The 27,393-nt window shown below is 40.9% G+C and overlaps 2 protein-coding genes and 1 long non-coding RNA gene across 6 annotated transcripts; 1 reads left to right on the forward strand and 2 right to left on the reverse strand.

Moving 5' to 3' along the window:
* Positions 1–130: 130 nt before the first annotated feature.
* LOC125727117 (transmembrane protein 147) lies at positions 131–9,113 on the reverse strand. Of its 4 annotated transcripts, none has more exons than XM_049003821.1 (8): positions 9,057–9,113; positions 8,695–8,812; positions 8,507–8,576; positions 8,174–8,239; positions 4,785–4,921; positions 3,902–3,986; positions 3,683–3,804; positions 131–406 (listed from the first exon to the last, which is right to left on the reverse strand). In XM_049003821.1, exons 2-8 carry the CDS (start codon positions 8,769–8,771, stop codon positions 286–288), a joined length of 678 nt encoding a protein of 225 aa, XP_048859778.1. In that variant the 5' UTR covers positions 8,772–8,812; positions 9,057–9,113; the 3' UTR covers positions 131–285. The 4 variants fall into 4 exon arrangements, with proteins under 4 accessions (XP_048859778.1, XP_048859780.1, XP_048859779.1 ...); XM_049003823.1 differs by having other exon boundaries at positions 9,052–9,107; XM_049003822.1 differs by having other exon boundaries at positions 9,062–9,098.
* A 4,223-nt stretch (positions 9,114–13,336) lies between these two features.
* Positions 13,337–26,929, reverse strand: LOC125727112 (glyceraldehyde-3-phosphate dehydrogenase 2). Its single transcript, XM_049003815.1, has 11 exons — positions 26,830–26,929; positions 20,383–20,442; positions 17,854–17,950; positions 17,538–17,644; positions 17,294–17,384; positions 16,938–17,056; positions 15,542–15,623; positions 15,283–15,434; positions 15,033–15,195; positions 14,108–14,205; positions 13,337–13,843 (listed from the first exon to the last, which is right to left on the reverse strand). Exons 2-11 carry the CDS (start codon positions 20,409–20,411, stop codon positions 13,774–13,776), a joined length of 1,008 nt encoding a protein of 335 aa, XP_048859772.1. The 5' UTR covers positions 20,412–20,442; positions 26,830–26,929; the 3' UTR covers positions 13,337–13,773.
* On the forward strand, positions 16,136–17,677 carry LOC125727118 (uncharacterized). The gene is made up of 2 exons (XR_007388548.1): positions 16,136–16,226; positions 17,445–17,677. It is a non-coding gene; the product is annotated as an uncharacterized LOC125727118 (long non-coding RNA).
* Positions 26,930–27,393: the final 464 nt, after the last annotated feature.

Here is a 27,393-nt window from a genome sequence, read left to right on the forward strand (position 1 = left end):
TGTGCACATTCGTGGCTTTTACTCATGCACTTTTCATCCAGACTGAATCTTTAGTTACACCGTTGTGAATTCAGTAGGAGATAAGAACAGTGAGGCTTTCTTTACATAAGCAGCTGACATTTAAATGATATTTTGTTTTGAAAGAGTTTATTTCCATTCTTTAAATCAACATAATGCTCTCCACTTCTAAAAGGACCACACCGCTATAAAACTAGGAAATAACTTAACCAAAAAGTGAGTTTCAGAAGTCAGGATATAGTTAAATGATCCAAAAAAGAGGCCTTCTTAGTTACTATGTACAAGACTGATGAAGAGGAAGAGTGAGCAGAGGGAGATTCCTCCAGTGAGCACAGCCTTCAGCAAGAGCGCCGTCCAGCTGCCCAGCATGAAGACATGCACAAACAACCTACAGAGGAGAAGAATGGGTACACTGCATGTAGAGACCTGGTGAAGGGAAGGGGCTGCTGACAAACTATTAACCATAATTCATCTACTGTTGTACTCAGTTTGGGTCACAGCCTGAGGTAATACTCCAGGAAACATACTGCCTATTGTTTGAAGGAAAAAAATGTTTTCTGAGATTACAAAGGTGTAATCCTTTGATAAAGTTTAAAAGGCCTTATGACTTTGATAAAATTGTTGTGAAGTAGTAAATTATCTATCTTGTCCTAGAAGAGTTTGGATATTGAAACTGCACAACTGAATAATGGGAAAAATGAGATTAACACAGGACAGGTCAAGTTGGGGGAGCATGCAATGATGCAGCGTGTTGCCGCACCCACTACACAGTGAAACTCGTCGGGATCCCAGCCGGCCATCCCCCAAACAGATACATGGTCCAGTCCCACCCTCCGGTGATGGCCATCTGCCGCAGCCCGTGGGCATCCCTTTGGCCTGGTCCAGCCACTAGGGTCCTCAGCAATGAGGATTCTGCGAGCCGGATCACGCTCAGGGAAATGTGTCACATGGCCCTAGTGCCATAACTGGTGCCCCTCACAATGCAGGTAACATGCCTCATTCAGGACTCCTCTAGCAACCACTAATTCGACACAAAGTCAAACCAGTGGTACCCAAGGATTCTCCGAAGAGACATAGTACTAAAGGAGTCCAGTCTTCGTCTCAGCTCACTGGATAGCGTCCATGTCTCACAGCCATACAGCAAGACAGGGAGCACCAGGACTCTAAAGACTTGGACCATCGCCCTCTTGCAAAGATATCTGGAAAGCCACACACCCCTTTCCAGAGACCTCGTGACCCCCCCGTGCTCTTCAATCTGTCTGCTGACTTTATGGGAAGAGTCACCAGAGACATGAATGTCACTGCTGAAGTAAGTGAACCTCTTGACAAGGTCAACATTCTCCCCCCAGACAAACACACTACTGATGGCTGTGCCTAAGAAGTCATTTAATACCTGGATCTTGGATCTATATCAGGACATCCGCAATCCCAGACACTCAGACTCCTCTCTCAGTCCCTCGAGAGCCCCAATAAGAGCCTCCATTGACTCCACTAAAATCACAGCATTGTCGGCAAAGTCAAGATCAGTAAATCTTTCTTCACCAATGGACACCCCACAGCCACTGGACCCCACAACCCTGCCCAACATCCAGTCCCTTCAAGCACTGAACAGAGTAGGAGCAAGAACACACTCTTGGCGAACCCCTGAATCAACTGGGAAGAATGCAGTAGTTCTCCCTCTACTCTGCACAGCACTCACAGTACCAGTGCACAGGCCAGTCATGACGTCCAGTAACGCTGGGGGCATTCTGTGAAGTCTCTGAATGTCCCACAGGGCAACTAGATCAACTGAGTCAAACGCTTACAAAAAATCGGCAAAGACTGCAAAGAACAGACTGTTCCGGTTGCTGACAGGCAAGCCAGTGATCATGGACCCTGTTAAGGATGACTCTAGCAAGGACCTTGCCCAGCACTGAAAGCAGTGTTATTCCCCATGTATTTGCCACAATCCAGACGATCACACTTCTCTTTCCAGATAGGGACTACAAATCCCGTTTTCCAGTCAGTTGGGACGATGCCTGACTCCCAAATGGAAGCAAAGATTGCCTGCAATACCAGGAGGACAGCCTTACCACCAGCCTGGAGAAGTTCACCGCTGAAACCACAGATCCCTGCGGCCTTCCCTGCTCTCAGCTGATCCACCACCCGTGTAATCTCAGTGAGGTTGGGTGGTTCACAGCTGTTCGGAGGATCGGCTTCAAAAACTGTAGACCAAGAGATGTCCAACATCCTAGCTAGAGGATGTCTCATCACTTGCCCTGACTGCAAGTCTCCGAGGAACAGTTTCATATGTGCGTAATGCTTCGATCCCTCTGTAAGCAGTACGTGGGTCACTAGGCCACAAATGGGGTGTCACCTGCTTACAAATTTGCCGCAGCCTCTGACCTTTCACAAGGTCAAGGAACATGGGGCCACTTTCACCCTGGTTTCCAGACCCATGGGGACGGACACAATCCTCATAGTCAGCCTGTCAGCACCAGCGGTCGCACTGAAGCCACCCATGACCAGAGGAGTGTCACCTTGTGGGCATCCTTTAGCCACCGAACGAAGTTGCAAATAAAATGTCTACCTCAGTGAGACATCACTCACCACGGTCAGAGCATACACTGAGACAACAGACAAGACACCTAAAGAAGTGCCTTAGCCTGAGTTTCATGATATGCCCATTGAAAGGAATGACATCAGACACCATCAGAAGGAGCCGATCCGCAACAGGAACAGCTGCTCCCCGTATGGCAGCCATCAGACCGACCAGACCAAAAGTAGGTATAGCCACTTACAGAGATCTGGCCACTCCCCGGTCTGCGTACATCAGAGAGTGTCACTACTGAAATGTGGAGTTTATGAAGCTCCTTCGACAGCAGAGGAAGATGGTCATCTTGCCAGAGAGATAAGACGTTCCGCGTGCCTACCCGGAGGGGTTGCCTCAAACTGGGACCCGAGTGCCACCATGCAGCAGGTGATGCCAAAGCACTACACCAGCCCTGATACCAACAGGCCTGACCCTATTAGCTCTCTGACGGTTTTGACTTGTCCAGGGATGGGGGTTCCGAAGGCTTTCCCCCCATCCCCTTCATGGTGTGTGCAGCCTTCCTGCGGGCTGTTGCAGCAGAGCTACTCCCGCGGAGAGCAGAAGAGTATCTAGCCTGTTTTAATCGAGCGGTTGCGAGTTGTTTTACGGTGGCTGGAGTGCCAATCCCGCCACCAACCCGCAAAAATTGTTTCCCTGCACAGTCAAACATTAAGGGATAATTTTAATTTTATCACCAGACCTTTACTGCCCTCTAAGACAGTCTGAATTGTTACCCATGGCAGATAATGGTCAAAAACAAAGTGTAGTTTCAATTTGCCTAAGCGTCGACTACAGTAAAGTGCTTCTTTAAAAAAAACTGTTGCTGCTCCTTTAAAATTTAAAAGTACTTATATTACCTAAAAAAAATTTGATGCAAGTCTTCAGGCAGCAATCAATTTTCAGTGGAAGAAAAAGCAAAATCATGCACCAGGTTGTATTTATCCAGTGCTATACGACTGTGATTAGCATTTTGCTATTTGTTTATTGATTATTACTTGAAAAGTTATACAAAACATGGTTCAAAAAAACTTTATCTACGCAAAATTCGGTCTTTTGCATCAAACATGAAGAGCGTTATGACACAGTACTTACTCCATCAAGAAGGTCTTATAAACACACAATCCCAACAGGACAGTCACAGGCAGGCGAAAGCTTTTTGGCAGGTCGTATCTCGTAAACATCCACACCACTGCTGCCATGGCAATATAGTGCACCTGAGCAAACAAAGACAACTTGTGAAATCAAAGTGCTAAATTCCTAATTCAAAACGACGTAGGGAAAAAAGTCTCCGTGGATTGAAACTGGACTTACCAGGCTGATGTTGGAATCAAAGCTCATCTGAATGTACTTCCAGTCAAATTCAATTCCCCGAGCCCCCACCCACAAAGGTATACACCTATAACAAAGAGGATACTACTATTATTTTTGTTATTATGTTGCTTTGTCAAAGAATTTATACAAAGAAATACAGAATTTTACATACTTCTCCAGATGCATACTGTTCCATACACAGGGAACGTAATACATAAATACATGAGACCGAGCAGGGTTTTGTGATTTGACAATATTATTGATGTCGGAGTCTGACGGTAATTAGTAACTGACAGCCGATTATCACCAAAAAAAACAGTATTGTACCACAGCATTTCTCAAGCATTGGCCATTGCAGTAATAATGTGCACATTTCTTTGTGCACGAGGAAGTCTGATGTTGTCATCTGGTTTAAAACCAAAGTATTGCCAAACAGCCACAGGCGCTTCACTTCTTGAAAACCATGTGTCCCCTCTAACGCAGGTAGTCAGGGTACAACAATTGACAACTTTTCTTATGCCTAATTTTACTTTTTTGAAACACTCCAATAAAATACTATCAGTCTAAGGTCAACTTATTTACTTATTTATAAGTTAAATGTAGAACTGTGATTACTGACAATTAAATTAAAATTAAATCAAAATATTGCATATTTTTTTAGATATTGTTCATGACCTAGCAGAGACGTAATTAAATTTGTTTCCCATGGCAAAAATAAACTATACTTTTCATACAATATTTCAGTACAGTAAACAAATTAGCAATCAGTTTAGTTCAATTATACAGTCCCTGACTTCTATTCTTTTCAACAAACGTCCTTCTGAAACAATTCATTACAGTCACTCTTGCAATTGTCAGTATCTGCATTTCAATGGCTGCATACCGGGACATGACTAGTTCTGCAGTGGCCCAGCCCATGGCTGCTACCATTATTTTGTACTCTCCCTTGCCAGCATTCCTGGACATGACCAAATGAATTCCCAGAAGGTCAGCCAAATCCACAGTAGCCTTCATGAATTCCTGCAATAAAAAATATATATATATATATATAAATTCATTGGAAATTTAGAGTTGTACCTACAGATCTTGACACAAAGACTAATATTTATGGTATGGTTGCATAATGTATATTTTCACGCAGTTTTGGCTGAATGCTGGAATGACACAACCTAAAAGCAACACAGAAGTAACATTTACCCATGACTTGGGGATCATAACCATGACTGGGGAGCCATTCCATTTTAATTCATCGAATAGCTTTTGCATAACATTTAATTTGATTTTTAATTCATCTGACACTTTTAACCAAAGTGACTTACAATGGATGGAAGGTTTACAATTAATGTATGCTCCCTGGGATTGTTAGCACAATGCTCTACCTGTTGAACCACATCACCATTTTTAATTCTGACGAAATTTGGCATGGGAATTACACATACCTTTCAGAGCTGAGACATTTTTTTTCTATTTATTTTAAGAATATTTTCCCTTTGATATACAGCAACTTTTCTACCCCATGGGTAGCAAAAAAATTTAAGTTTCATAATATATGAGTGTTTTCTCATGAGCTGTAATGTTTGTACTATAACAGCTACATTTCTCATCTACAGCTCATTGTAAACCTCGAAAACAGTACTTTTTCATGATATGGTCATATTTAGCTTTTAATATTTATCTAAGTTCATCTAAGTTTCTTTTCTCAAGGTCAAAATTCATCTTGGGAACTTTTTAAATAACTGCAGCATTTGATACTGTGGACCATAATATCGTCTTGGACCAGTTAGAAGGTGTAGTTGGCATTACGGGGACAGCACTTTCTTGGTTTCACTCATGTTTAACTGATCACAATCAGTATGCCCATGTGAACAATGAATCATCCAAGGCCACAAAACTTGAATATGGTGTCCCACAGGGATCAGTCCTGGGCCCACTACCGTTTACCCTATGCATGCTACGTCTTGGTAACATTATTAGAAATCATGGGTTTCATTATTATGCAGATGATACACAGTTGTACATATCTGTTAACCCTGATGATACATCACTGCTATCTCGGTTAGAAGAGTGTCTATTAGATATCCGGTGCTGGATGGCAAAAAAATTCCTTATGTTAAACACAGGAAAAACAGAAGTTCTGGTAATTGGTCTCAAGGCTGCAAGAAATAAATTCCACCACCTCAACGTTGGTAGCCTTCCTACACAACTTAACATGGTGGTTAGAAATCTTGCCGTTCTTGTTGATTCAGATCTATGCTTTGATGCTCACATTAGAAGTATTACTAGAACTGCGTTTTATCATCTACGGAACATAGCCAAGCTTCGTAAGATGCTCTCACTTCATAATGCAGAAAAATTAATACATGCCTTTGTAAGTTCCAGACTGGACTACTGTAATGCCCTCCTATCGGGTTGCCTGTCTGGATCCTTGCATAAACTTCAGCTGGTACAGAATGCTGCAGCCAGAGTTCTAACAAACACTAAAAAATTTGATCGTATTACACCGGTCTTATTGGCTGCCAGTTAAGTCTCGAATTGACTATAAAATACTGCTATTAACCTATAAAGCACTGAATGGCCTTGCACCAGAATACCTTAGTGATCTGCTGACCACATACAACCCTCCACGCTTACTTCGCTCTCAAGCCATGGGATATCTGTTAGTACCTTGGGTAGAAAGAACTACGGCAGGCTGCAGAGCTTTCTCCTATAGAACTCCTCAGCTGTGGAATGGTCTTCCACCGGATGTGCAGGTTTCAGGCTCACTGTCAATATTCAAGTCTAGACTAAAAACACACCTGTTTAGTTTAGCGTTTAGGGCCACTAGTTCTAGCTCTAGCTAACTTCTCACTCCCAGTCAGACCTATAGTGTGAGGTGTAGAGCTGGGTGGGGATTGGTGCCATTGGCTTTAGATAAACTGGACTGTCAGTGCTGTCACTCTAGCTTTACAATCGCTTGTGGGATTGGAGTGCTGACATTTCAGGGACTCCCCATGCCTGCATTCCCACTTGCCTCTCCCTCCTCCTGATCCTGCCATAGCCATATCTGCCGGAGCTTGTACATTGCACTTCATATTGCACTCACCTAGCTGTTAGCACTGCCTATAGCCTCCTCTACTTTAACTAATTGTACATTTTATTTCCCCTACTCCTCCTGGGGGGTGCTGCCTGGAGACCTCAATCTACCAAGATGTCCAGCACACCCTGCTACATGTGACATCGCCACTACCAATGACATCCCTGCATCTAGCTCGCCGTTCTGCCTGTGTCATCTTCCACATCTTATGATTTGGACAGTTTGACTTGGCACTTAACCATCTCTCCTATTTGACTCTCCCTGCTGGCCCCTGGAGGATGGGCTCCCCCTTCGAGTCTGGTCCCTCCCATGGTTTCTTCCTTCTTGGGAGTTTTTCCTTGCCACTGTCGCCTTTGGCTTACTCACTGGGGGCTTTGGGTGAGGATGCTGTAAAGCGCTTTGAGACGACGTAATGTCGTGATACTGCGCTATACAAAAATAAATTTGTTTGTTCATATGTCTTGACATTTTGGACAATTCTATGCTTCCAACTTTGGGGGGAGACTTTGGGGAAGGCCATTTTCTATTGCTATGCATAAACCAAAATCCATAAAGACATGGTTGGGATGAGTTTGGTATGGATAAACTTGACTGACCTAACCTCAACCAAATCAAATAGCTCTGGGATGAATTAGAATGGAGATTGTGAACTAGACCTTCATGTCCAATATTAGTTCCTGAACACACAATCTTTTTTTTGAATGAATGGACAAAAATTCCCACAGACACATGGGGAAAAAAAAGGGCTGTAGTTTAAAAACGGTTAGAAATACAGATATAATACTTGGAATTTCTCCATAAATTGGGTATAGGAGCACCTGTAATTCTTTTTGGAGGAATCTGAGAGGGTGACCTGAGAAAATTCTCTCAAACTAGGTTGTCTTCATTTTTGAACTTGGAAGCTATGTGTACTTCTGATGGCGATGCAAAAACCTTGGAAATTTGTCAAATTAAAATGGAATGACTCAGGGTTTCTAGAGTGTGGAAACTGGGTACTTGGATGAAATCCACAGGAACAAAAGGAAGAATATGCTAAACTCAATCCACACCTCGTGTGAAACCCTGAGGGTGTGATGCAACACTACGTGGTTCCAGCTTTAAGGAAGGGTCTTCACATTGCAAAACTGTTAACAGCATATTTTGAAAGGGAAAAAAGTAAGTGTACCACGGCTGACAAAACAAGATAAACTATAACTTACCCCAACAAAGTCATACATTCCAGCACCACCTTCCCAGGTGGGGAAAAACGTGGCAAGGAACAGCATCTGGAACACAAAAATTTTGTTTACTGTGCATTAGACCAGCTATTGCATGAAAAGCAAATGCAAAATTAAAAAAAAATGGACCCAGAAGAATGGGGGCAAGACTGAAAAGAGGAAAGGAAATATTGCTGACAACAGGATATTGGTAAGATACATAAGACATGGACCATTAAACCATTAAATAAAAAGACTAAATGCAGATTAGTAGCCAGGTCCTAAGCTAATATTTCTGAAAGAAACATTTCAATAAAAACACAAATCTTCGTTTACCTTACAAAGCTGCACAAAAAGATAAGTAGCACCAGCCTGAACACATCTCCAAAAAGCATTGTACTCTGATCTGTAAAAGGCATATAAAACATGGTAAGGGTATACACACATAAAAAGCAATAGCAATAATATCAATTGTATAAGTTTGGAATTTGGAAAATGTGTACACATTTTTAAAGCTTACTCACAGTCCACTGCACTTGTAAGTAATGAAATATGGGAAATATGCCAAAGCAAAACAGTTCCCAAAATGAAACAACGTCATTTTTCCTCAAAGTAATATTGCGACGTTGCAGCTCACTGCTCCTGGTCAACAATAAAAGAGTTTTAATTTCGTATGTTCATGACATATATACGTGGCACACTGTCATACGGGACGCTAAATATTTAATAAAGCTCATGAAGGCGTTGTATATGTTAAACGCATATACATACGTGTGAGCAGATATACCAATATTTATGTATAGCTACGTTACAACTACATAATTTATCAAATAATATTTATATATGTTACAAAAATTAACAAAAAAGAGAACTATAACAACCACACCGTACGTCGTTGGTCCCACACCGGAAAAAGACCGACGTCCTAACAGTCCCGTATTTCCTGTAAGTGTTTAGTTCCCATTGAGTAGAGTGCTTTTACACACACACGTATACATAAAACCAAGTTATACGCATTAAAAACAATCAAAGGACTTGAAAGATAAAAAATATATATCTAAAGCAGGATAAAAAAACTTTCTTGTTCATAATTAAATGTACTTAATGTTTTTCCATACTGTGTAATATATAACATTATAAGAAATTACATCATTATTTAAAGTAATTTGTTATAATCACTAAAATGTATTGTAATGTATGTTATAGTTTAACAAAACACTTATGAACATTTTTAAATATTATAGGTTTAATTTACTTAGTTATTAAGTAGACCGGTAACAAGTGCAACTGAACATCCAAGCACCAGCTACATTACACATTGCAGAATCTACGTTTGACTTATGTGGCAATTACGATTTAGCTTCCAAACGTCACACCCAACCCGACTCAAACTTTGAAATTATGGGTGGGCTAAAGCCGCGGTGGGTAGTGGGCACATTCTCTCACGCGTGAGCATTTTTTTCTGCTGATGCAGTCAGGTTACATGGGAACCAGCTTCTGTGTGAACTTTTGACAGACTGTCGAGCTTTGAAAAATCACTTTTCAGTCCACCATAGGAATAGGACATTTTTGAAATAGTCACCGGTAGGTATTGAAATTCGCTAAATGCCAATTTGCTTCGTATTTGCATGGAGAGCCATAACTTATGAGTGGGTGGATCAGGCCTGTCTCACGCGAAAGCTGCAGAGTTACCAACTTTGGTTAGCTTGCTCAGTAGCTGGTACGAGATTTTCAATTAAAGTCTGCACACGCAGTTACATGTATGTAACATTTTTATTACCTTGTAAATAATCTGTAGGGTATGCAAAGTACCCGAACGCTGCGGATGTGGCTAATTTTGGGTTTATAATGGCATAATAACATTTTGGCGTAAGATTTATTGCTTGAGCGTGAGTATCATACCTGATGCGTGAGAGCTGGCAGCATAGGCGTCGTGAGACTTATTTAGGGTGGGCTTCAGCCCCCCCCCCCCAAAATGTTCCCATATCCCCTCCTAAAAATATAGTAATTATCATTCTATTCTTAAATTACACATCCATACATTTTATACTATGATATATATAATATATCACTGAGCGCAGGTACGCACTTAAACAGAAGCAAGACAAATAAAAATAATGAAATGAAAAAATAATATTGTAAATCTATCATTATTTAGTTAAAATTGTGTGCTGGCTGTTTAAGCTGCTATAGTAGCAGTTAAACAGAAAGAAGCGACCAGATAAGGGGCCATACTTTTAGTATGTACGCACGGGACGGCGTGGGGACGGGGGGGGGGACGGGTCCAAAAATTTGACCGAATTTTGCGTACGTGTGCGTATGCTGAGGGGGGGGTGAATCAACTTCAGAAATTTCAAAATTAAGTGTTTCGTTCACGATACCTGACCTGCTGAATTGCATTCCATACGTGCATATAACTCAAAACGTCTTTAGTTCATCTCCCGATCATCAGCCGGCCGGCCGGCGGATAGTCCATCAACATCGAATCAACACGCAAGCAGAATTATAAGCATGTAACACTAACCATTATTATTATTAATGTCTGTAACAACTGTTCGCCTGACATACATATTCGATCTTTTCATGTAATTTCAAATTTTCAAGCGCCATTATGGCACGTTAACTGTCCAGCGAACCAAGTTTTTTTTTCAGAATTCTTGACAAGTGCGTCTGCCATACTTATGCCGACTTTTGAGGAATACGCTAGTCCTTATAGCTTATTCCTCCAAGTGCCGACTGAACAGGAATGAATGTTTATTTACAAATCAAATGATGTTGACCAAAAAAACATGAATTATCTTGTGTTCATTCTGTCTGCAATGAAATAAAAGTTAAGGGACATTTGTGAATTACTGCTTTATTTTTTTATTCACATTTTCCACCCTGTCCCAACTTTTTCTGATTTGGGGTTGTAAGAGCAGATTTTTTTTTGCTGTGTAGCAGAAAGTCTGGGTGGTGTCAAACAGAAGTATTTGAACTTGGGTTTTAAGTTTTTTCAGGTGCATGTTCCATTTTCCAGCTTACCCAGTACAGGGCTGCAGTGAGTCTGGGGCCTTATCATGCTTATCAAGTCACAAGGCAGGAAAACAGGTTACAGCAGATGCCAGTACTGTTCAAAACTAATTATGCAATTCTGTCTACAGAAACTGTAGGGTTGAACAAGGTATTATTTTCTCAGGTCATATTTTTAGTTTATATAATGGGCAAACAAATTTTAATTTGTAACTCATATCGAAAGTTGAGAAACTTCTGGATATGTAGCACAGTGTAATATGTCATATATCGAGGGAGTGCAAAGATTGTTGCTACTTGTTTGGTGGTGGAAGCATTTTCTACGTATACGAGAGAGGGACAGCTCTCCCTGCCCGACAACTCGCCCCTCATAGCGGAGGTACAAGCCAACCTGCAGCAATTGAGGAAAGGAGTGACAGGTGCTGATCAGGCAAGTACACCCGGACAGCCCTCGCCATCGCTCCTGCTGCATCTGCTTGGTGAAAAAAGTGGAAGGATTGCAAATGGGGGGGGGGTGTGTCAGAGGCCCTTCCGGAATCTGTCGCTTTGCCACAGAAGCCCGACGTCTCCGCGGCTGCCGCCCTCCTCGAATCTGCGCCCGACGCCTGCGCAGCTGCTGTTCCGTCTGCGCCCGAGACCCTGGCCAGATGTTTCTTCACCCTCCAGGGACTTTACTGGCGGGTAATGAGACCCTGAGGAAGCTGCTCCAGTGGAAGAAGAGGCACGCTTCCTCAATAGGAGAAGCTGCATTGCCCCGTGGTCCCTGCACCTCCTGCAGTGTCACCCCCCCACCCCGAGCTTCCTGTGCTACACCCCCTGAGGTTCCAGACCCTTCTGCTCTGCCCCCCATGATTTTATATTTCTCAGTTCCTGACCCTGCTCCCATGACCCCAGTCCCCGAGGAGGTCCCTGATTGTCAGACCACCGCTCCTCCCTCCATAGTGGAGTTGGAGGAGGAGCTTGAGTGGGACCCCTTGGGGATCTCCCTGATGTCCCTGACTCCCCCTGTGACTCCACCACCACCGCAGGGCAGATCCCAGCCAGGCCCCGCCTCAGCCCCCCGGAAGGGTAGAGGACACCTGTGCCAGGGGCAGGTCCTGCCCAGCCTGCCCACTGGCTCACCTTCAGTCCCCCTGGCTACGGCTCAGTGGTCGCCTGCGGGTCCTCTGGCTCCTACTCGACAGACTCCTGTGGTTCCCTGGGTTCCTACTCGGCGGTTGCCTGTGGATCCCTCTCTGACGCCTCATCGGGCGCCATCGGTCCCACCTCCAACACCTCATCGGTCGCCTGCGCCGGCTGCGCCTTCACCTGCCGCAGCTTCACCTCCCTCCTCACCTCCACTAGTGTCCCCTCCATCTTCCTCCTCGCCCCCTCCGCCTTCCTCACTGAGGGTCCCTGCTGCCCCTGCAGCTTCCGCCAGCCTGGGTTCCCTCCGGCTCCCCGTTTCCCCCTGCCCTTCGCCTCCTTGCCGCCTCCCTTTGTGCCCTCTCTGTTTGCTCCTTGTCCCTTTGTTCCCTTCTGGTCCCTTTGTGCCTCCTGTGTCTGCCCCCTGGTGATTGTCTGTCGTTGTTCCCCTCTTTGGAATGTGTGTCCCTGTCTGCATTCCCCGTGGTTTGTTGTTTTCTTGTCTGGTGTCCTTGTGCCTGTTTTGTGTGTCCGGTCTTGTTCCCTGTATTCGGTTGACGTTCTTAGTCTTGTTTTCCCCAGGTCCTTTGCTTCCCTGGGGCGAGCCTGGTGTGCGCGCCTTGGGGAGAGAGGGGTTCTGTCATGACCCGTTCATCCGATCCTCCTGTGTGCCACGCCCCCCTCATTAACTCCATGTGGATTCCCCGTGTTTACCAGCTGTTTCGAATTGTCTTCATTAGTTCTGTGTATTTAACTCCACGTTAGAGTATGTTTCCCTAGTTCGGTCATTGTAGTGTTCTGTATTGTTATGGTGAATTCTGTTCCATATGCCTCTGTCTCCCCAGTAAATCCTTTTTTGTCCCAGCCCTCTTGTCCTTCACCTGCTTCCCCGGTCCCTGCGCTTCATGACAATGCCTCCATACATAGGGTGTGATAGTCTGCTATATACTTTACTCGAGCAGTAAAAGTAATGCATTTAATGATTTAACTAATTAAATTTGGTTATTGTTCTATCTTGTTTATTGCACAGACTGGAGTACCAGTAATTTCATTTCACTGCTGGTGCATGCAACAAATTTGATTCTTGAATGATAACACCATTGTGTGCTATATAGTTGTAGTTTTATAGCATGTATATAATTAAGATACAGTATACATTTCATGTTACACTCATTATATTCTTAAACTATAGCTTAGTTATTCTTTTCCTATATTCATTTTAATTTAACATCAATATTAAATGGTTGTACCCGCTATGGAAACATCTATGACAATGCTCTGGAGCATCGCAATAAACAATACTGTCAGGCCAAAAAAATTCTCACAGACTTGTTAAAAGACAAATACTCGTTCACACAGACTACTACACAGATTAATTTGCCTTGTGGAAGCAGAACGTGACTATGATTAGACTTGGTTTGTGAGAATGGGGTTCCTTTTCAAGCTTCTGTGTTTTTAGGACAAGCTTACTCCTTGGAATGCATGTATATCAAAAGGTCAGCCACACGATTGCTGTAGCCATACTCATTGTCATACCTACAGGGAATTGTAGAGAGACAGTTAGTTCTTAACCAATGCTTTTACAAAGATACAATGACACACTTGTGACTACAGAAAATGAGCACAAAATCAGTATACTGATGGGAAATTAGGAGAAAACTAGAATAAAGATTTTTTTAAATTGTCTGGGTGAAAGTAAAAATAAACATTATGCATCAAAGAGCTGAAGATGACAATAAAGATACTTTTGACTTGACAATGTGGAAATGTGTGGAAAGACAAGTTTGGCTGTGAGCTTACCAAGAAATGAGTTTGACAAAGTTGTCATTGAGGGAGATACCCGCGCCGGCATCAAAGATAGAAGAATGGGTATCTCCAATAAAATCAGAAGAAACAACCTAGGAAAAGGCATTCGCAATGTTAGAGCTAAACTCTGTTCTCATTATTTCAAACAAGAACATTCCTAAAAGTACAACTGAGACCCAGTGTAACGAAACAAAAAACACCCCCCTAGTGTCAGATGACTGGGCGAACCTGATTTTGATTTATTTATTTTTTTGCGGCCGCATTTGTACGCCGGAGATCGCTTGAGCGCTATCAGCCCTGCATAAATGTTCACACACATTAAGGGAGAAGTTTCATATGCAACCTCAATAGTCTACACATGTTCACTGCATAATAACTCCCAATGGTTCTATCATTGTATTATTATTTATTTATTTGGTTATTGTTGATTTTATTATTAACCTATATCTTTTTTTGTTCTACCTTCCTCTATTTCCCTGGTAGAGGGGAGACAAAGAACAAGAGCTCATGAGACAGATATATACACGTCTAAACCCTTTGCTAATTTATTTTATATGTGACTTTACCCTTATTTATACATATAATGAGATGTATGTAAGGTATATGCATTTTATTATATTTGAATAATCTTACTATTGTTAATATTTCATTTTTCTTTTTTTGTTGCCATTTTTGTATGTCCTGTTCCTGTAACTGTATTGTTGTATGTTTGATGGTCTTGCTTGCAGTTTAATATAAAAAAAAACAAGAAAGTAGTTTACAGGAATGACATACTGCCTCCAGCAACTACATCTGTATTATTAGTATAATTCTATTGCATGGTGTCAAAATAGTTACAATTATTATGCCATTATGGTTTAGCTATTTCTTGCTTTTTTTGTGTATTGTATGCCATGTCCAAAACTACTTCTTGTCTCACCGAGTCCTCTGTGTATCCCAGCACTCCCTTCATGGGGCCATGGGCAGCCTTCTTGACTGCCTCCTTAATCTCTCCATAGCTGGCAGGACGAGAGAGGCGGCAGGTGAGGTCCACCACAGACACATCGGCCACCGGTACCCTGAAGGCCATTCCTGTCAGCTTGCTGCAGGAGCGGGACAGAACAAGTGATGTCAGCACATGCGCTATCTTTCAGACAGTCAGGATCATGTGATTACAGGTCCTGGCTCACCCATTGAGTTCCGGAATAACCTTTCCAACAGCTTTAGCAGCCCCAGTGGATGCTGGGATAATGTTCTGGTGTGCACCACGCCCATCGCGCCATGCCTTGGCAGAGGGTCCATCCACGGTCTTCTGGGTGGCTGTGTAAGCGTGGACTGTGGTCTGATAGAGGAATAGGTGAATACGGATTTAAAACTGTCAAGATCTGAGAAATCATGTAAAAGTAATCTCGGATAAACTAAAAATGAGGGAGGGACCACAGGCCTGACCATAAGTGCCTCCTCAATGCCGAAGTTGTCATGGATGACCTTGGCCAGGGGAGCCAAGCAGTTGGTGGTACAAGAGGCATTGCTGTAAAATTAATGTGATTGAATAAAACATTACAATATAATAAACAATACAATAAAATGATGGCAAAACCATACTTTCCCTGTTATCAAAGACTTTTTAGGGTTTGAAAACTAGATAGCTTCTTGTGTAATTTTCCATGCTATTTTTCTAAGCCTATTCATGTCATTGATGTAGATACAATATGGAATGAGTGTAGCGAAAAAAAATGAGTGAATTTTATTTTTTTTATACAAATCAAGATTTGGGTCCCTCCTGTGATGTCATTCAGCAAAAGTGCTTGTAAGATGAATAAAGGTCCAAGTATGATTAAATGGTGATTTATATTCCATTTCAAAAATAAAAATGTTTATAATATATGAAAACATATTTTTATGTGTTCTGCTTCCATAGTATTCGTTTTAATTGTAGTAAGAAACATGTATAGTGCTTGGCTGACATCTAGCGTCGAAAAGAAGAAGTGCGGGAATGCAAGTCGCTGATGGATGACGTCTTCAGGAGAAGACACCGTTCGAAAAGAGGAATAGCATTATTGTCTGTTCCTGCATATTTATTCTATTGTATGCATTCGCCAGCTTTCCGAGTCGATCTATGAAGGCATTGCTGGTATGTTGATGTTGTGATGTTATGAGAAACAGAAAGGAATAATTATATTGTACTGAGTTAACGAAGTTTGTAATTTATTAAGTTGGTAAAAGTAAGCTCATTCGGAGCTTACTTTCTGTCTTGAGCCACAAATGGGTCGTCACCTTTTTCCCTCCTGTGCCATGTTGCATGGGTTATCTGAAGGGAAGTGTATGTTCTATATCGTATTAATTATTCGTAATACTGCACATCGAGAAGCATTCGTGAGAACTCAGAATTTTAAAATTTCCAACCTCCTACTTCAAATACCATGGAAGGGCACAACGTAATGGATTTTTTAGTGAATAGTAATTCTACTGCCTTTTGACACTTGCATAATATGGCGATTCTCATAGACGTGCTAGCTGAACTTGGCACATGGTAAAAAATAATTGCACATAGTTAACCATATGTCTTTATTTTGCATCATTGTTGCTTTCCAAACTTGGGAAGGCCTTTTAACCAGCTGACTTTTCTGCGGTTAAAAACCGAAGTGTGCTGTAACTGTACTCTATCTAGTCTGTGTGTGGTATAGGTCAGTCCCTATACAGTATATCAGTGGAAAAGTGCTAAGAATTAATATGAAGTTCACTGACATTCACATACCTCTGCATATTTACTTAAGAGTTGAATGTTAAGGTGATGCGCAGTATCTAATAAGTAAATAGAACAGCAGGAAAAACAAACGCTCACCTAACGATGGTCATACTAGAGGGGTCATACTTGTCCTCATTGACTCCCATAACAAACATTGGGGCATCAGGGGAAGGGGCAGATACAACAACCCGCTTAGCACCACCCTGCAGGTGAGTCTGTGGAGAGAGGCCATGGTAAAATGAGTTAAATCAAGTCTACGATATTCACTGCAATTGACCTGCAGTTTTATTGCTAAATCTGAGCATTTACTGAGCATTTTCTCTCTTCTGGAGTGCTGCCAGTCTCAGAGACAACAGTAAGCATTATTATGGCACTATTATCTCAATCTGATCTGAATCAAAGCTAATCACGCTGAAATATATTAATATGAGAATGTAATTGTGAGCACTCACAGAGGCCTTATCGATGCTGAGGAAGACTCCAGTGGACTCTACAACATACAGTGCACCCGCATCTCCCCAGGGGATCTCAGCTGGCTTCATGCTGGAATATGATCACACAGGAGTGGGTGATGGTTGACAAAATTCTTCCCTTCTAAACAAGGGCAGGGTGAGGGAGCAGAGAAAGGGCTGCTGCAGTTGTACTCTAGCGGCGCCATGTGCCGTGCAGCGATGCCACCAGGACTCCCTCACTTACCACTGAAAGACGGAGATGACATTGCTGTCGACAACCAGCTTTCCATCTTCTGCGCGCACATCGCCATGGTAACGTCCATGTGTGGAATCGTACTTGAACATGTAGACCTAATGAAATGAATAAAAATAAGTGTAACTTGACAGTGATGCGTATTTACATTCATGCATACATGAGGTCGGATTGAAAATGCCATATTAGCTGCTGGTTTTATGATGTAGCGCCCTTATTATAAACTGAGGTCTAACATGAAAATGCTACACTATGTGGCACTGGACTGAACAAGGACACTGTGTGCTGTGGCTAGACTGTCACTCACCATATACTGCAGGTCAATGAAGGGGTCATTAATAGCAGTGACTTTGATTCCCTTCTGGAGACAAGCCCTGAGCACCAGACGGCCAATGCGGCCAAATCTAATAGAGAGATAGGTATTGATAGTGGAATGGGAATTGGCACAGACAACCCAAATCAATATTATGTTGCTACTTCTTTGTTGGGTCAATAGGTTTTGCAATTTTTAAATAGTTTTTGCTGAATAGAATTTCAGGTTTACATCTATAGTAAGGACAAGGCTTTAACGGTACATGTATTCCATATGTGCCTTTTGGTTACTGCATTTTTGGTTGGAAACACACAATGACACAAAAGAATACATTTTTTGAATGGGCTAAACCTACAGTGCCTTGCAAAAGTATTCACCACCCCCCCCCCTTGGCATTCTCTCTATTTTGTTCCCTTATAACCTAGAATTTAAATGGATTTTCAATTTGAAGTGACGGACCTACTAATGAAGTTAAAAGGGAAAAAAAACTTGTTTTAAATAATTCTAAAAAATATAAAAATGAAATGTGGTGCATTTTCTTCCCCTTTGCTTTGAAGTCCCAAACACTGCCTGTAAAAGCCACTTAATTAGATAAATGAGATCCACCTGTGAGCAATCAAAGTGTCAAAAGATCTCAGAATATATACACCTGGGGCCTGTACTACGAAGCGGGGTTACTGGCTTATCAGGGTAACTTGTTGGATTTAAGGTATCACAGTTTAAATGGACTTCATATTCGTTCACTTACATTTTGCCCAGACTACCTTAAATCCGACTTGAGTCAACAGCAGTGCAACGCCACTAAGTAAGAGCTACCACCAAGCAGGTGACAGCATAAAGACCAAGGAACTCTCCACTCGGGTCAGAGACAAAGCTGTAGAGCAGTACCGATCAGGCTTGCGTTATAAAAAATATCCCAAACCCTGAACATTCCAAGGAGCACAATTAAATCCTTTATTAGAAAATAGAAAGATTACGGCACTACAGCAAACCTGCCAAGAGAGGGTCATCCACCAAAATTCACAGACTGGGAAAGGAGGGCATTAATCAGAGCAGCAACCATGAGGCTAAAGATAATCCTGAAAGAGCTGGACAGCTCTGCTGCAGAGATGGGAGTAACTGTCTATAGGATCACTATAAGCCGCACAGTGTACAAAGCTGGGCTTAATGGAAGAGTAGCCATGACAAAGCCATTGCTTACCAAAAAAAATTAAGGAAGACCGTTTGAAATTTGCCAAAAGGTGTATTGGAGACTCCCCAAACATGTGGAAGAAGGTCTTGTGGTCAGATGAGACTAAAATCTAACTTTTTGACCATCAAGGACAACGCCATGTCGGAGGCAAACGTAACACCTATCACCATGGTAACACCATCCCCACAGTGAAGCATGGTGGGGGAAGTTTTTCATCGACAGGGACTGGGAAACTGGTCAGAATTGAAGGAAAGATGAATGGTGGCAAATATGGAGGAATTCTTGAGAGAAACCTTGTGAGTGCAGCGTTCTGACTCACTAGCCTCAGAACTCGAAGTTCTTTTACACTCAACACATCTCAAAAAATAAATAAAAGGTTCCTAACTCTTACGCTGTAACAAATACAAAGCTATGAAAATATACAGACCCCAAAATATAACTCAAAATTCTATTAGAAATATTAATAAAATTCAAATAGTCAAATGTGCATATTTGATTACAGCACAAAAATGGCTCTAACAAACGTGTTTGAGTCTTCCAGAGATTTGACACCTTCCAGTAGTACAATGACCCTAAACACTGCTAAAGCAACACTCCAGTGGTTTAATGAATGGCACAGTCAAAGACTAGACCTCAATCCAATTGAGAATGTCTGATATGATTTAAAGATTGCTGTACCCAAGCAGTGGCCATCCAACTAGAAGGAGCTGGAGCGATTTTGCAATGAAGAATGGGCAAAAATACCAGTGTCTAGATGTGCCAAGCTTGTGGAGATGTACCCAAAGAGACTTGTCACTGTACAAAATATTGACTTTGGAAGGGGGTGAATAGTTATGCACACTCAGGTTTTCTTTTTTGTCTTACTTCTTGTTTGTTTCACAATAAAAAATAATTTGCATTTGCAAAGTGGTAATTGTGCTTTGCAAATTAAACAATGCAAACCACCAAAATTCCTTTTAAATTCCAGGTTGTAATGGAACAAGATGGAAAGAATGCCAAGGGGGGTGAATATTTTTGCAAGGTACTGTAAATTTACCAGTAGATGTTTAACATACAAAACATTATGCTAATTGTGGCTGTGAATCGGTTATGCTTGTGCTCAAAAGAGAGCTCAAAAACCTTCCATATCACTTAAGTTAGTAATTTGGAAACATTTTGGTTTTTGAACATCGAAGAGGGTAATTGATAAGACAAAGAGTAGGCTCTGTTATTCCGACCTCGGATATGTTGTTGGAAGCACATCCAACACGCTTGTATTTAATAACTGATTTGATGTTCTGTTTTATACCAACTGCCTCTGTGATCAGAGACTGAAAAGGCTTCATGCTTACCCATTGATCCCAACGCAGAGGTCTGACATTGTTGCAAATTATAGATAATGGGTGGTGAACCTGAAAAGAAAGAAAAAAATGTTTTCAACAGACTGTTATGTAAAACTTAACTCTTTAAATGTAGATGTCGGGGAATACATTTGGTTTTAGAACTTGTCTGCTGCTATCCCAGACATTTTTCTTGTTAAAATGATAGAAAAATACCTATCAAATAGATTTTGAGTTAACTTTGCAGAGGCATTGTACAGTATGAGTGCCGAACTGAATACATTTAGTGGCAGATTGCCCCAATATTTAAGCAATGCTGCTTAGTGCCAGCAAAGCAAAGGATGAAACGACATTTGACCTTGTGAATATGATAGGTCAAAATATATTTCATGGATCATAGTACTGTTTCATGAAAACATTAAATGGATGAATATACATGCCCTATACTGATATTAAAAAAGGCATCTTACATTTGATTATGTTAGCATGATAATGCATTTTTTATTTACTCTATTTTATCTTTGACGGATCTTATTAGCACTTCACATAAACATGGAAAAATTTTTACGCTCATGTCACGCCCCAGCCAACAGCTAAGGAGCTAACATGCCGCTCCTGCGTCCGACTCGTTATGAGAAGGCTGTCTTCCTCTGCACGGTGCACGCCTTAGCCCCTTAGCTAAGCTAGTTGGCTCGTGGCATGGGTACAACATGAAAATATACCCCTGAAAATCTTCCCCATGACAGAATCCAAATAAACTAATCTTTGGCAATGCACAGCAGAGGGCAGCTGAGAGTGAAAATGGACGCTGCACCTACCATCTTGTGAACATAGCTATCTGCCATCTAAGTGTTTTCTTTGGATCTTTTTGCAAACTTCCCAGGAAAATTGTACAGGCCAGTGATTCTCAAACTGTAGGACATGAGATGATTGTCTGAATATTCTATAATAAAGTTTACATTGTTTTTTTTTTCATTGCTAGCTTCCCTGCTCAGCAAATTTTATGGGTAGCAGTCTGGTAGCTAAATGGTGGATTGCTTGTTGAAATTTATCATGTTGGAATTTAATTTGTTTTTTCTTTAGGTAAGAACACAAATAATTTATTTTATTTTCCAAAGGGGAAAATTGATTTCATTGAGTAAATGTGTGCATCTCAAGAATGTGGCTGTCACGTTAGAACTCTCTGTATTAATGCAGCAGCAAAGTGCTACCACAGCCTTACTTTATGGAACATAGCAGTTGGATGTCTCAAGCACAGAGCACAAGGCAGGGGGCACCCCGGAGCAGATTTCAATCCATAACTGTGGATAGTTATATAAAGTGATAGTTGAGAATTACCAGTTCATCTAACCACATGTTTTCAGACTGCAAGAGGAAACCAGAGTACCCAGAGAAAATCCTAACAGAACCTGGAACCAACATGCAAACTCCACATACAGGAACCCACAACCCTGGATGTGTGAAATTATAGTCCTATTTACTGAACTCCCCAATAAACAGATTCTGAAACTGAACAAGTTCATCCTCTTTCCATATAGGTGATCTTAGAATATTACAATTTGGATTTTTTTTTTCATATACTTGGTGGGAATACAGGCTAATTAATATAGAAATAGACTTCAGTACCTCCTAAAACAGTACAAAGTTTCCATCCATCCATCCATCCATCCATCCATCCATCCATCCATCGTCTACCACTTTTCCGGGTCGGGTAGCGGGGGCAACAGTCTAAGCAGGGAAACCCAGACTTCCCTCTCCCCCCACCACTTCATCTAGCTCCTCTGGGGGAATTCCGAGGCATACCCAGGCTAGCCAGGAGACATAGTTTTTCCAGCGTGTCCTGGGTCTTCCCTGGGGCCTCCTCCCAGTGGGACATGCCCGGAACACCTCACCAGGGAGGCATCCAGGAGGTATCTTAAGCAGATGCCTGAGCCACCACATCTGGCTCCTCTCAATGCAGAGGAGCAGCGGCACTACGCTGAGTCCCTCCCGAATGACCAAGCTTCTCATCCTACAGTACAAAGTTTATTCATTTTCATTTAAAAGAGGTTCAGTACAGGAAAAAAATCAATCTGTTATATTTAACACTAAGAAATGGTACAGTTAGATTGGAGCAGTCTGTTTTCTCATTTTTTGTGCAATAACTCCAGAAAATGATCAGTATTTTGGAACATGGTTTCAGCAGCATAGGGAAAGGATATGTCCTACAATGACAGGAAATGTCCCATAAAAAAATCTATCTAAAGCAGTCAGATAGTAGCATCTCTGTCATTGCTAATTATATGGCAACATATTACAATATGCAATATCCTGCATTTCGTCAACGGACACCTCAGGAAATAATTCAGTTCCCTCAGCAGATTTTGTCATGTATTAAACAAACAATGAAAATTAGACTGCTATGTAACATATAAAAGCACCTTTTCACTATATTGTCAACAAAATGATTTGGGCCACATAGATAATTAAACAGTGACTTGTCTTGACAACAAAAGACTGTATAGATTTTTGCTCCAGACAAGCACATAAAAAACCTCTGTATTGCAGAGGACAAGCAGGATTGCCTTTGCATTGAGCTGAGCATGAAGTAGGCCGCTTGGTTATCTCTTAATCTTTCTGTGAGTGCATGAATGTCACTGTACCACATTTAACCCTCACGGATTATCATAATCTCCCCTATATCCCTTTGTGGGTTTTTTAAAGAACCAGAAAATGTATCTCAGCCAATGTGTCATCTTTACAGAACCAGAGGCCTTCCCAGTTACCACTCAGTAAAATCCGAGTTAACTGTAGTCCCACTATACCTTTTTCATGTTAGAAAAGTACACATGAGCATGCATAACTATGTGTGGAATAAATACCAAAATTACTAGGGTTGGCCTTCAAAGCTTTTGGGTGGGGATTCATATCCATAACAAACAGAAAAATAAAATGAAAGAGGTCCTTCACTAAGTTTAAGTATTTGTTTCACAAATAATATATGTCCTCTACAGATGACAAAAATGAACTGCTGTATCTCAGGAGGATATTTTTTTAAACTAGACAAGAAGGACGAAATGTGGTCATTGTTGTTTTTGCCCTTACGATGCTCTATACTTTTACCCAAAATTACACTATACTATAGTATTTTCTGGCTTGATTACAAACTCTACAGGGTTTTGTGTGGGAAGTAGGGGGTAGATTGTTAGCAAAGGCCTGGTAAGACTACATAAAAAAACCTACCCGGCCCCTTAAAGAAAGCATGTACTGGCAACACATAATACTCTTTCAAATAGTCAGTGACAGTTTCCACCATGTGAGGAAGTTACCGTGAAAGTTTTTTAGGGCAAAATGGTTTGGAAGTGGCCATTTGATAACACATGCAAGCTGCCTGAGGAATCCCTATTTGTCATTAAATAAAGCAACAACTGCATAAATTATTTAGAATGTCTTATGCAGAGAACATGGTAGCGTCAGTGTTTCAGTAATTAAAAAAATTATGATTTTACAATATTGTGCTATGAGGAAATAAATCATTAAGCTCACACTGAAATTTTACTACTAGCATTTTCAACTTGCTTTGAAATTACTCACCATTGTATTAGTGCCAAATAGTACACTTGGATGGGTAACATATAGTTCTAGGTTGCTAAATGTAATGACACAGATGTTTTAAGACCTAAAATAGACTTGGTAGAGCACTATTATATTCCAGCTGTCCCAGTTATATGTACACGGATTAAGGCACTAATAATTTTCATTGTGCTATGATGAATGAACTCGTGGACGTGTGAACTCATATGGCCAAACATTACCAGATACAGGTAATATTAGCGGTCGCTTAATGGAAGTGTTTTTTTTCCACAAATCAGTCTTTGTTAAGTTCAATGTTAACCTTTTTCATATAGCTCCCAAAACTGATATTGTAGATTTAAATCTATTTAAATCTATATAAATACATGTTTAGCTATATCTTGTTTTTATTTCCAGCTATAATCTTACCTACAGCACCAGGATTCTTGTTTGAATGTCACACTTCATTTTTATGTCTTGTTGTCCAAGTTCAGCTGCCATCATTTCCTCACTTAACAGCAAAAACAGGATTCTAGTGTAACTAGGTTGCTGCCCTTAATAGACACAAAGACATCCAGTCATGCTGAAAATGTCCGAAAACAAAAAACACACTGGGCGTATATCCATGCATAAACATTAAAACTGTGCAGTGTTCCAGCTTTTTTATAAGAAGGTGAAAGAGTACGTAAGTGATGCATTGACATTTTTTCAAATGCGGAAAGTATATAAAACAAATTCAAAAATTCAGAATCTCTTGCAATTGGGGTTCAATCCATACTACCCTACCCTAAATAAATCAAATGAAACGCATCAGGGGAAAAACCTGGCGGCCATTTTGTGGAATTCCTGCTGTGTCATTCCATAGCCATTTACAGAACACCCTGAGAGCCCAGCTACTGAGCAAACAGAAAAAGTGAGACTTTAATGTAGAAACATGCTGCTGATATTAGGGTATGTTCATGCACATCCTCCATCTTGGAAGACCATTCCTCTCTACCTAGCACACACCAGCACTTTAGAAAAAATGTGATGACAGTCCTGATAAGATCACGCACTGTTCTGATTCACATTCAGCTATGAATACTGGTAAGGAAAGCAACAACCAAGTTTTCTGGCAAAACTGGAGGCCAGTTCCAAAAAAACAGATATGCGAAACATAAAAAAAAAAAAAAAAAGAACCAACCTATATATTGTCTTATAATTGTGGTCATATAGACCCGTTTTAATATGTAACTGAGCTGCTTATATCTTAATATTGTATCTCTACTGTTTGCCTTCTGTTAATCACAAGAGTCTGGATCCCATATACGGACATTGTATTTTATTAATGCAGCATTGCTTATTCACAAATACTGCATTACCGCTATCCTCTTCAGGCCATAAATAAATAAAAAACTGCACTTAAACAGTTATACAGCCAGTGCTATTTGTTTACAAACTGCACTTTCCTATACTGCAGAGGATGCATGATCTTGTATTAAAAAGATAGATATTACAAATATACAGTATTCATTGGTACATGTTGATGATTTGGAGATTTCTAAAACTAACAAAAAAGTCAAAAGCATATCCTTCTGTAATTTTCTTCTATATCAATCAGTTTTCCATTCCTGGCCTGCTTTGTCCTCTGCAGGGTTGTGGAGCATATCCTATAAATTACAGGTATAAGGCAGGGAAAAATTAGGACATGGTACCAACCCATCACAGGACACACACATTCACACCTAAGGACAATCTGCCCTTGGACTGCCGTGGGAAGTCCCCACAATGACATGAGGAGAAAATGCACCTTATTATTCAGTTTTATGCATTGAAGAATTGCACTTAAACATTTTATTTAGAAAATTATTTCAATGCAACATTTTGGTGCAACATAAATAGCAATAAACGTTATAGATGTAATATTCTGAACAAATTCAGACTATTTAGTGAATATCCAGCAACACACCGACCCAAATCAGACAAATCAGCTCACATAAATTTCAAATTACTGTCCAGGGATATAAGCATTTGCAATCTGGAGCATCACTAGATTACAGGCAGTGAGACCCTTACACTGCATGTTAGATGCCCTTCTCTCTTTTCAATGGATATCCTTCTGTTCATATATGACCTTCATTCTAGAAATAGTACCCGATGGATAACCACCCCACAGTTTTATTTTTGAAAGAATATACTAAGACAGCCATAATTCAAATTTACCTGTTATTGTAGTAGCCGAACATCAGTACTTGAATGTCTTTGCGGAACCGTTTGCTGTCACGTTACACGCACATTTTTAAAATAAATGTGATGCGTTTTATGCATACGGGGTAACAAAACTAGATTGAAAAAATGCACGAAAATGGTGATGAAAAACAAATACAGTGTATTTTTTCCACTGTCTTATGGTTGAAGAATTGCCACTTATGCCACTGCTTAACTACGGTACATTCTCGAACATAGTGACGTACCAATAATCGTTTATAAAACTGAGGCACGTATATTTTGGGACTTCCTGTAGGCGCACTTTCCCCCATCATTACTAATAGACAGAATCAGATTACGTCTCGCACGACAAACTGCATCCTATGCCTTATTTCGTAGTATTCCTCTGTTTCTTACCAAGATAAATTATTATAGCTGCCTGCATAACGACCGTATCAAGTTACTTAATTGCTGATTTATTCGTGTTAAGAGCTGGCGTTTTATTACGTACAAAATATGAATACCGTAATTTGTTAAACTATACGTTCCTGTTTCAAAAATGAGGTTAAATACACTATAACAATACAATATAAAAATAAACAATGGATGTTGAACTTTGCATACCTAAGATTACACTGTAAAGATACTCACTCCCTGTTTATGCTGAAAGCAAGAGGTAATAGATAAGTGTACGTATATCCGACATTACCCCAAACTTACCTTCTACAGATGCTGCAATGTCCGTACGAATGTCGTCCTTAGCAGTCCTGATTTATACCCAGGCTCATGCACTACTGTAGTTGCCCAGGAAACGTGACGTCATGTTTCTCGGAGGGCGGCGATTGCTCTACATTAGAGGACGTGAGGACAGTCACGGCTACCATGGAAACGTTTTCCGAGAGACTGAGGGCTGCCTGGCAGATAGGCCAGTGCTTGATGGTTAGCTGTACGTTTGTGTTAGTATATATCAATAATAACATTCAAATTAAATTAAAAAAGGCGAACCACATTTATTAAATGTCCGTGTTTTTAACCCCTTATGCCTCACGTACTTATCAGTCACTGGGCAACGAATTGCATGTGGACTGTGAAAAAAAAATAGACTGGTCAGTATGAGACTGATTGGGCCTGTTGTATGAGTTTTTTTTGTATTATTATTCGCGTTTGAAAATAAAAAAGGCAAACCATAGTAGTGGAAGATTTCGGAGTAGGGAATGGCGTCATCCGAATGTTTACTAGGATACCTCACTGCACTGTGAAGTTAAATTAAACGGAATTCAGAAT

Source organism: Brienomyrus brachyistius, unplaced genomic scaffold, assembly GCF_023856365.1.
Source record: "Brienomyrus brachyistius isolate T26 unplaced genomic scaffold, BBRACH_0.4 scaffold86, whole genome shotgun sequence".
NCBI lineage: Eukaryota > Metazoa > Chordata > Actinopteri > Osteoglossiformes > Mormyridae > Brienomyrus > Brienomyrus brachyistius.

Bases quoted from the DNA above. Each gene is read 5' to 3' on its own strand.
- LOC125727117 (XM_049003821.1), bottom strand. From the start codon at position 8,771: ATGACGTTGTTTCATTTTGGGAACTGTTTTGCTTTGGCATATTTCCCA. The intron at 8,577-8,694 runs GTGAGTAAGCTT...TGCCTTTTACAG, and splicing joins ACTTACAAGTGCAGTGGACT to ATCAGAGTACAATGCTTTTT. The intron at 3,805-3,901 runs GTAAGTCCAGTT...TTGTTTGCTCAG, and splicing joins TTGATTCCAACATCAGCCTG to GTGCACTATATTGCCATGGC.
- LOC125727112 (XM_049003815.1), bottom strand. From the start codon at position 20,411: ATGTCAGACCTCTGCGTTGGGATCAATGG. The intron at 15,624-16,937 runs GTGAGCGTTTGT...TTAATTTTACAG, and splicing joins TCTAGTATGACCATCGTTAG to CAATGCCTCTTGTACCACCA. The intron at 13,844-14,107 runs GTAAGCTCACAG...AATTCCCTGTAG, and splicing joins TTTGTCAAACTCATTTCTTG to GTATGACAATGAGTATGGCT.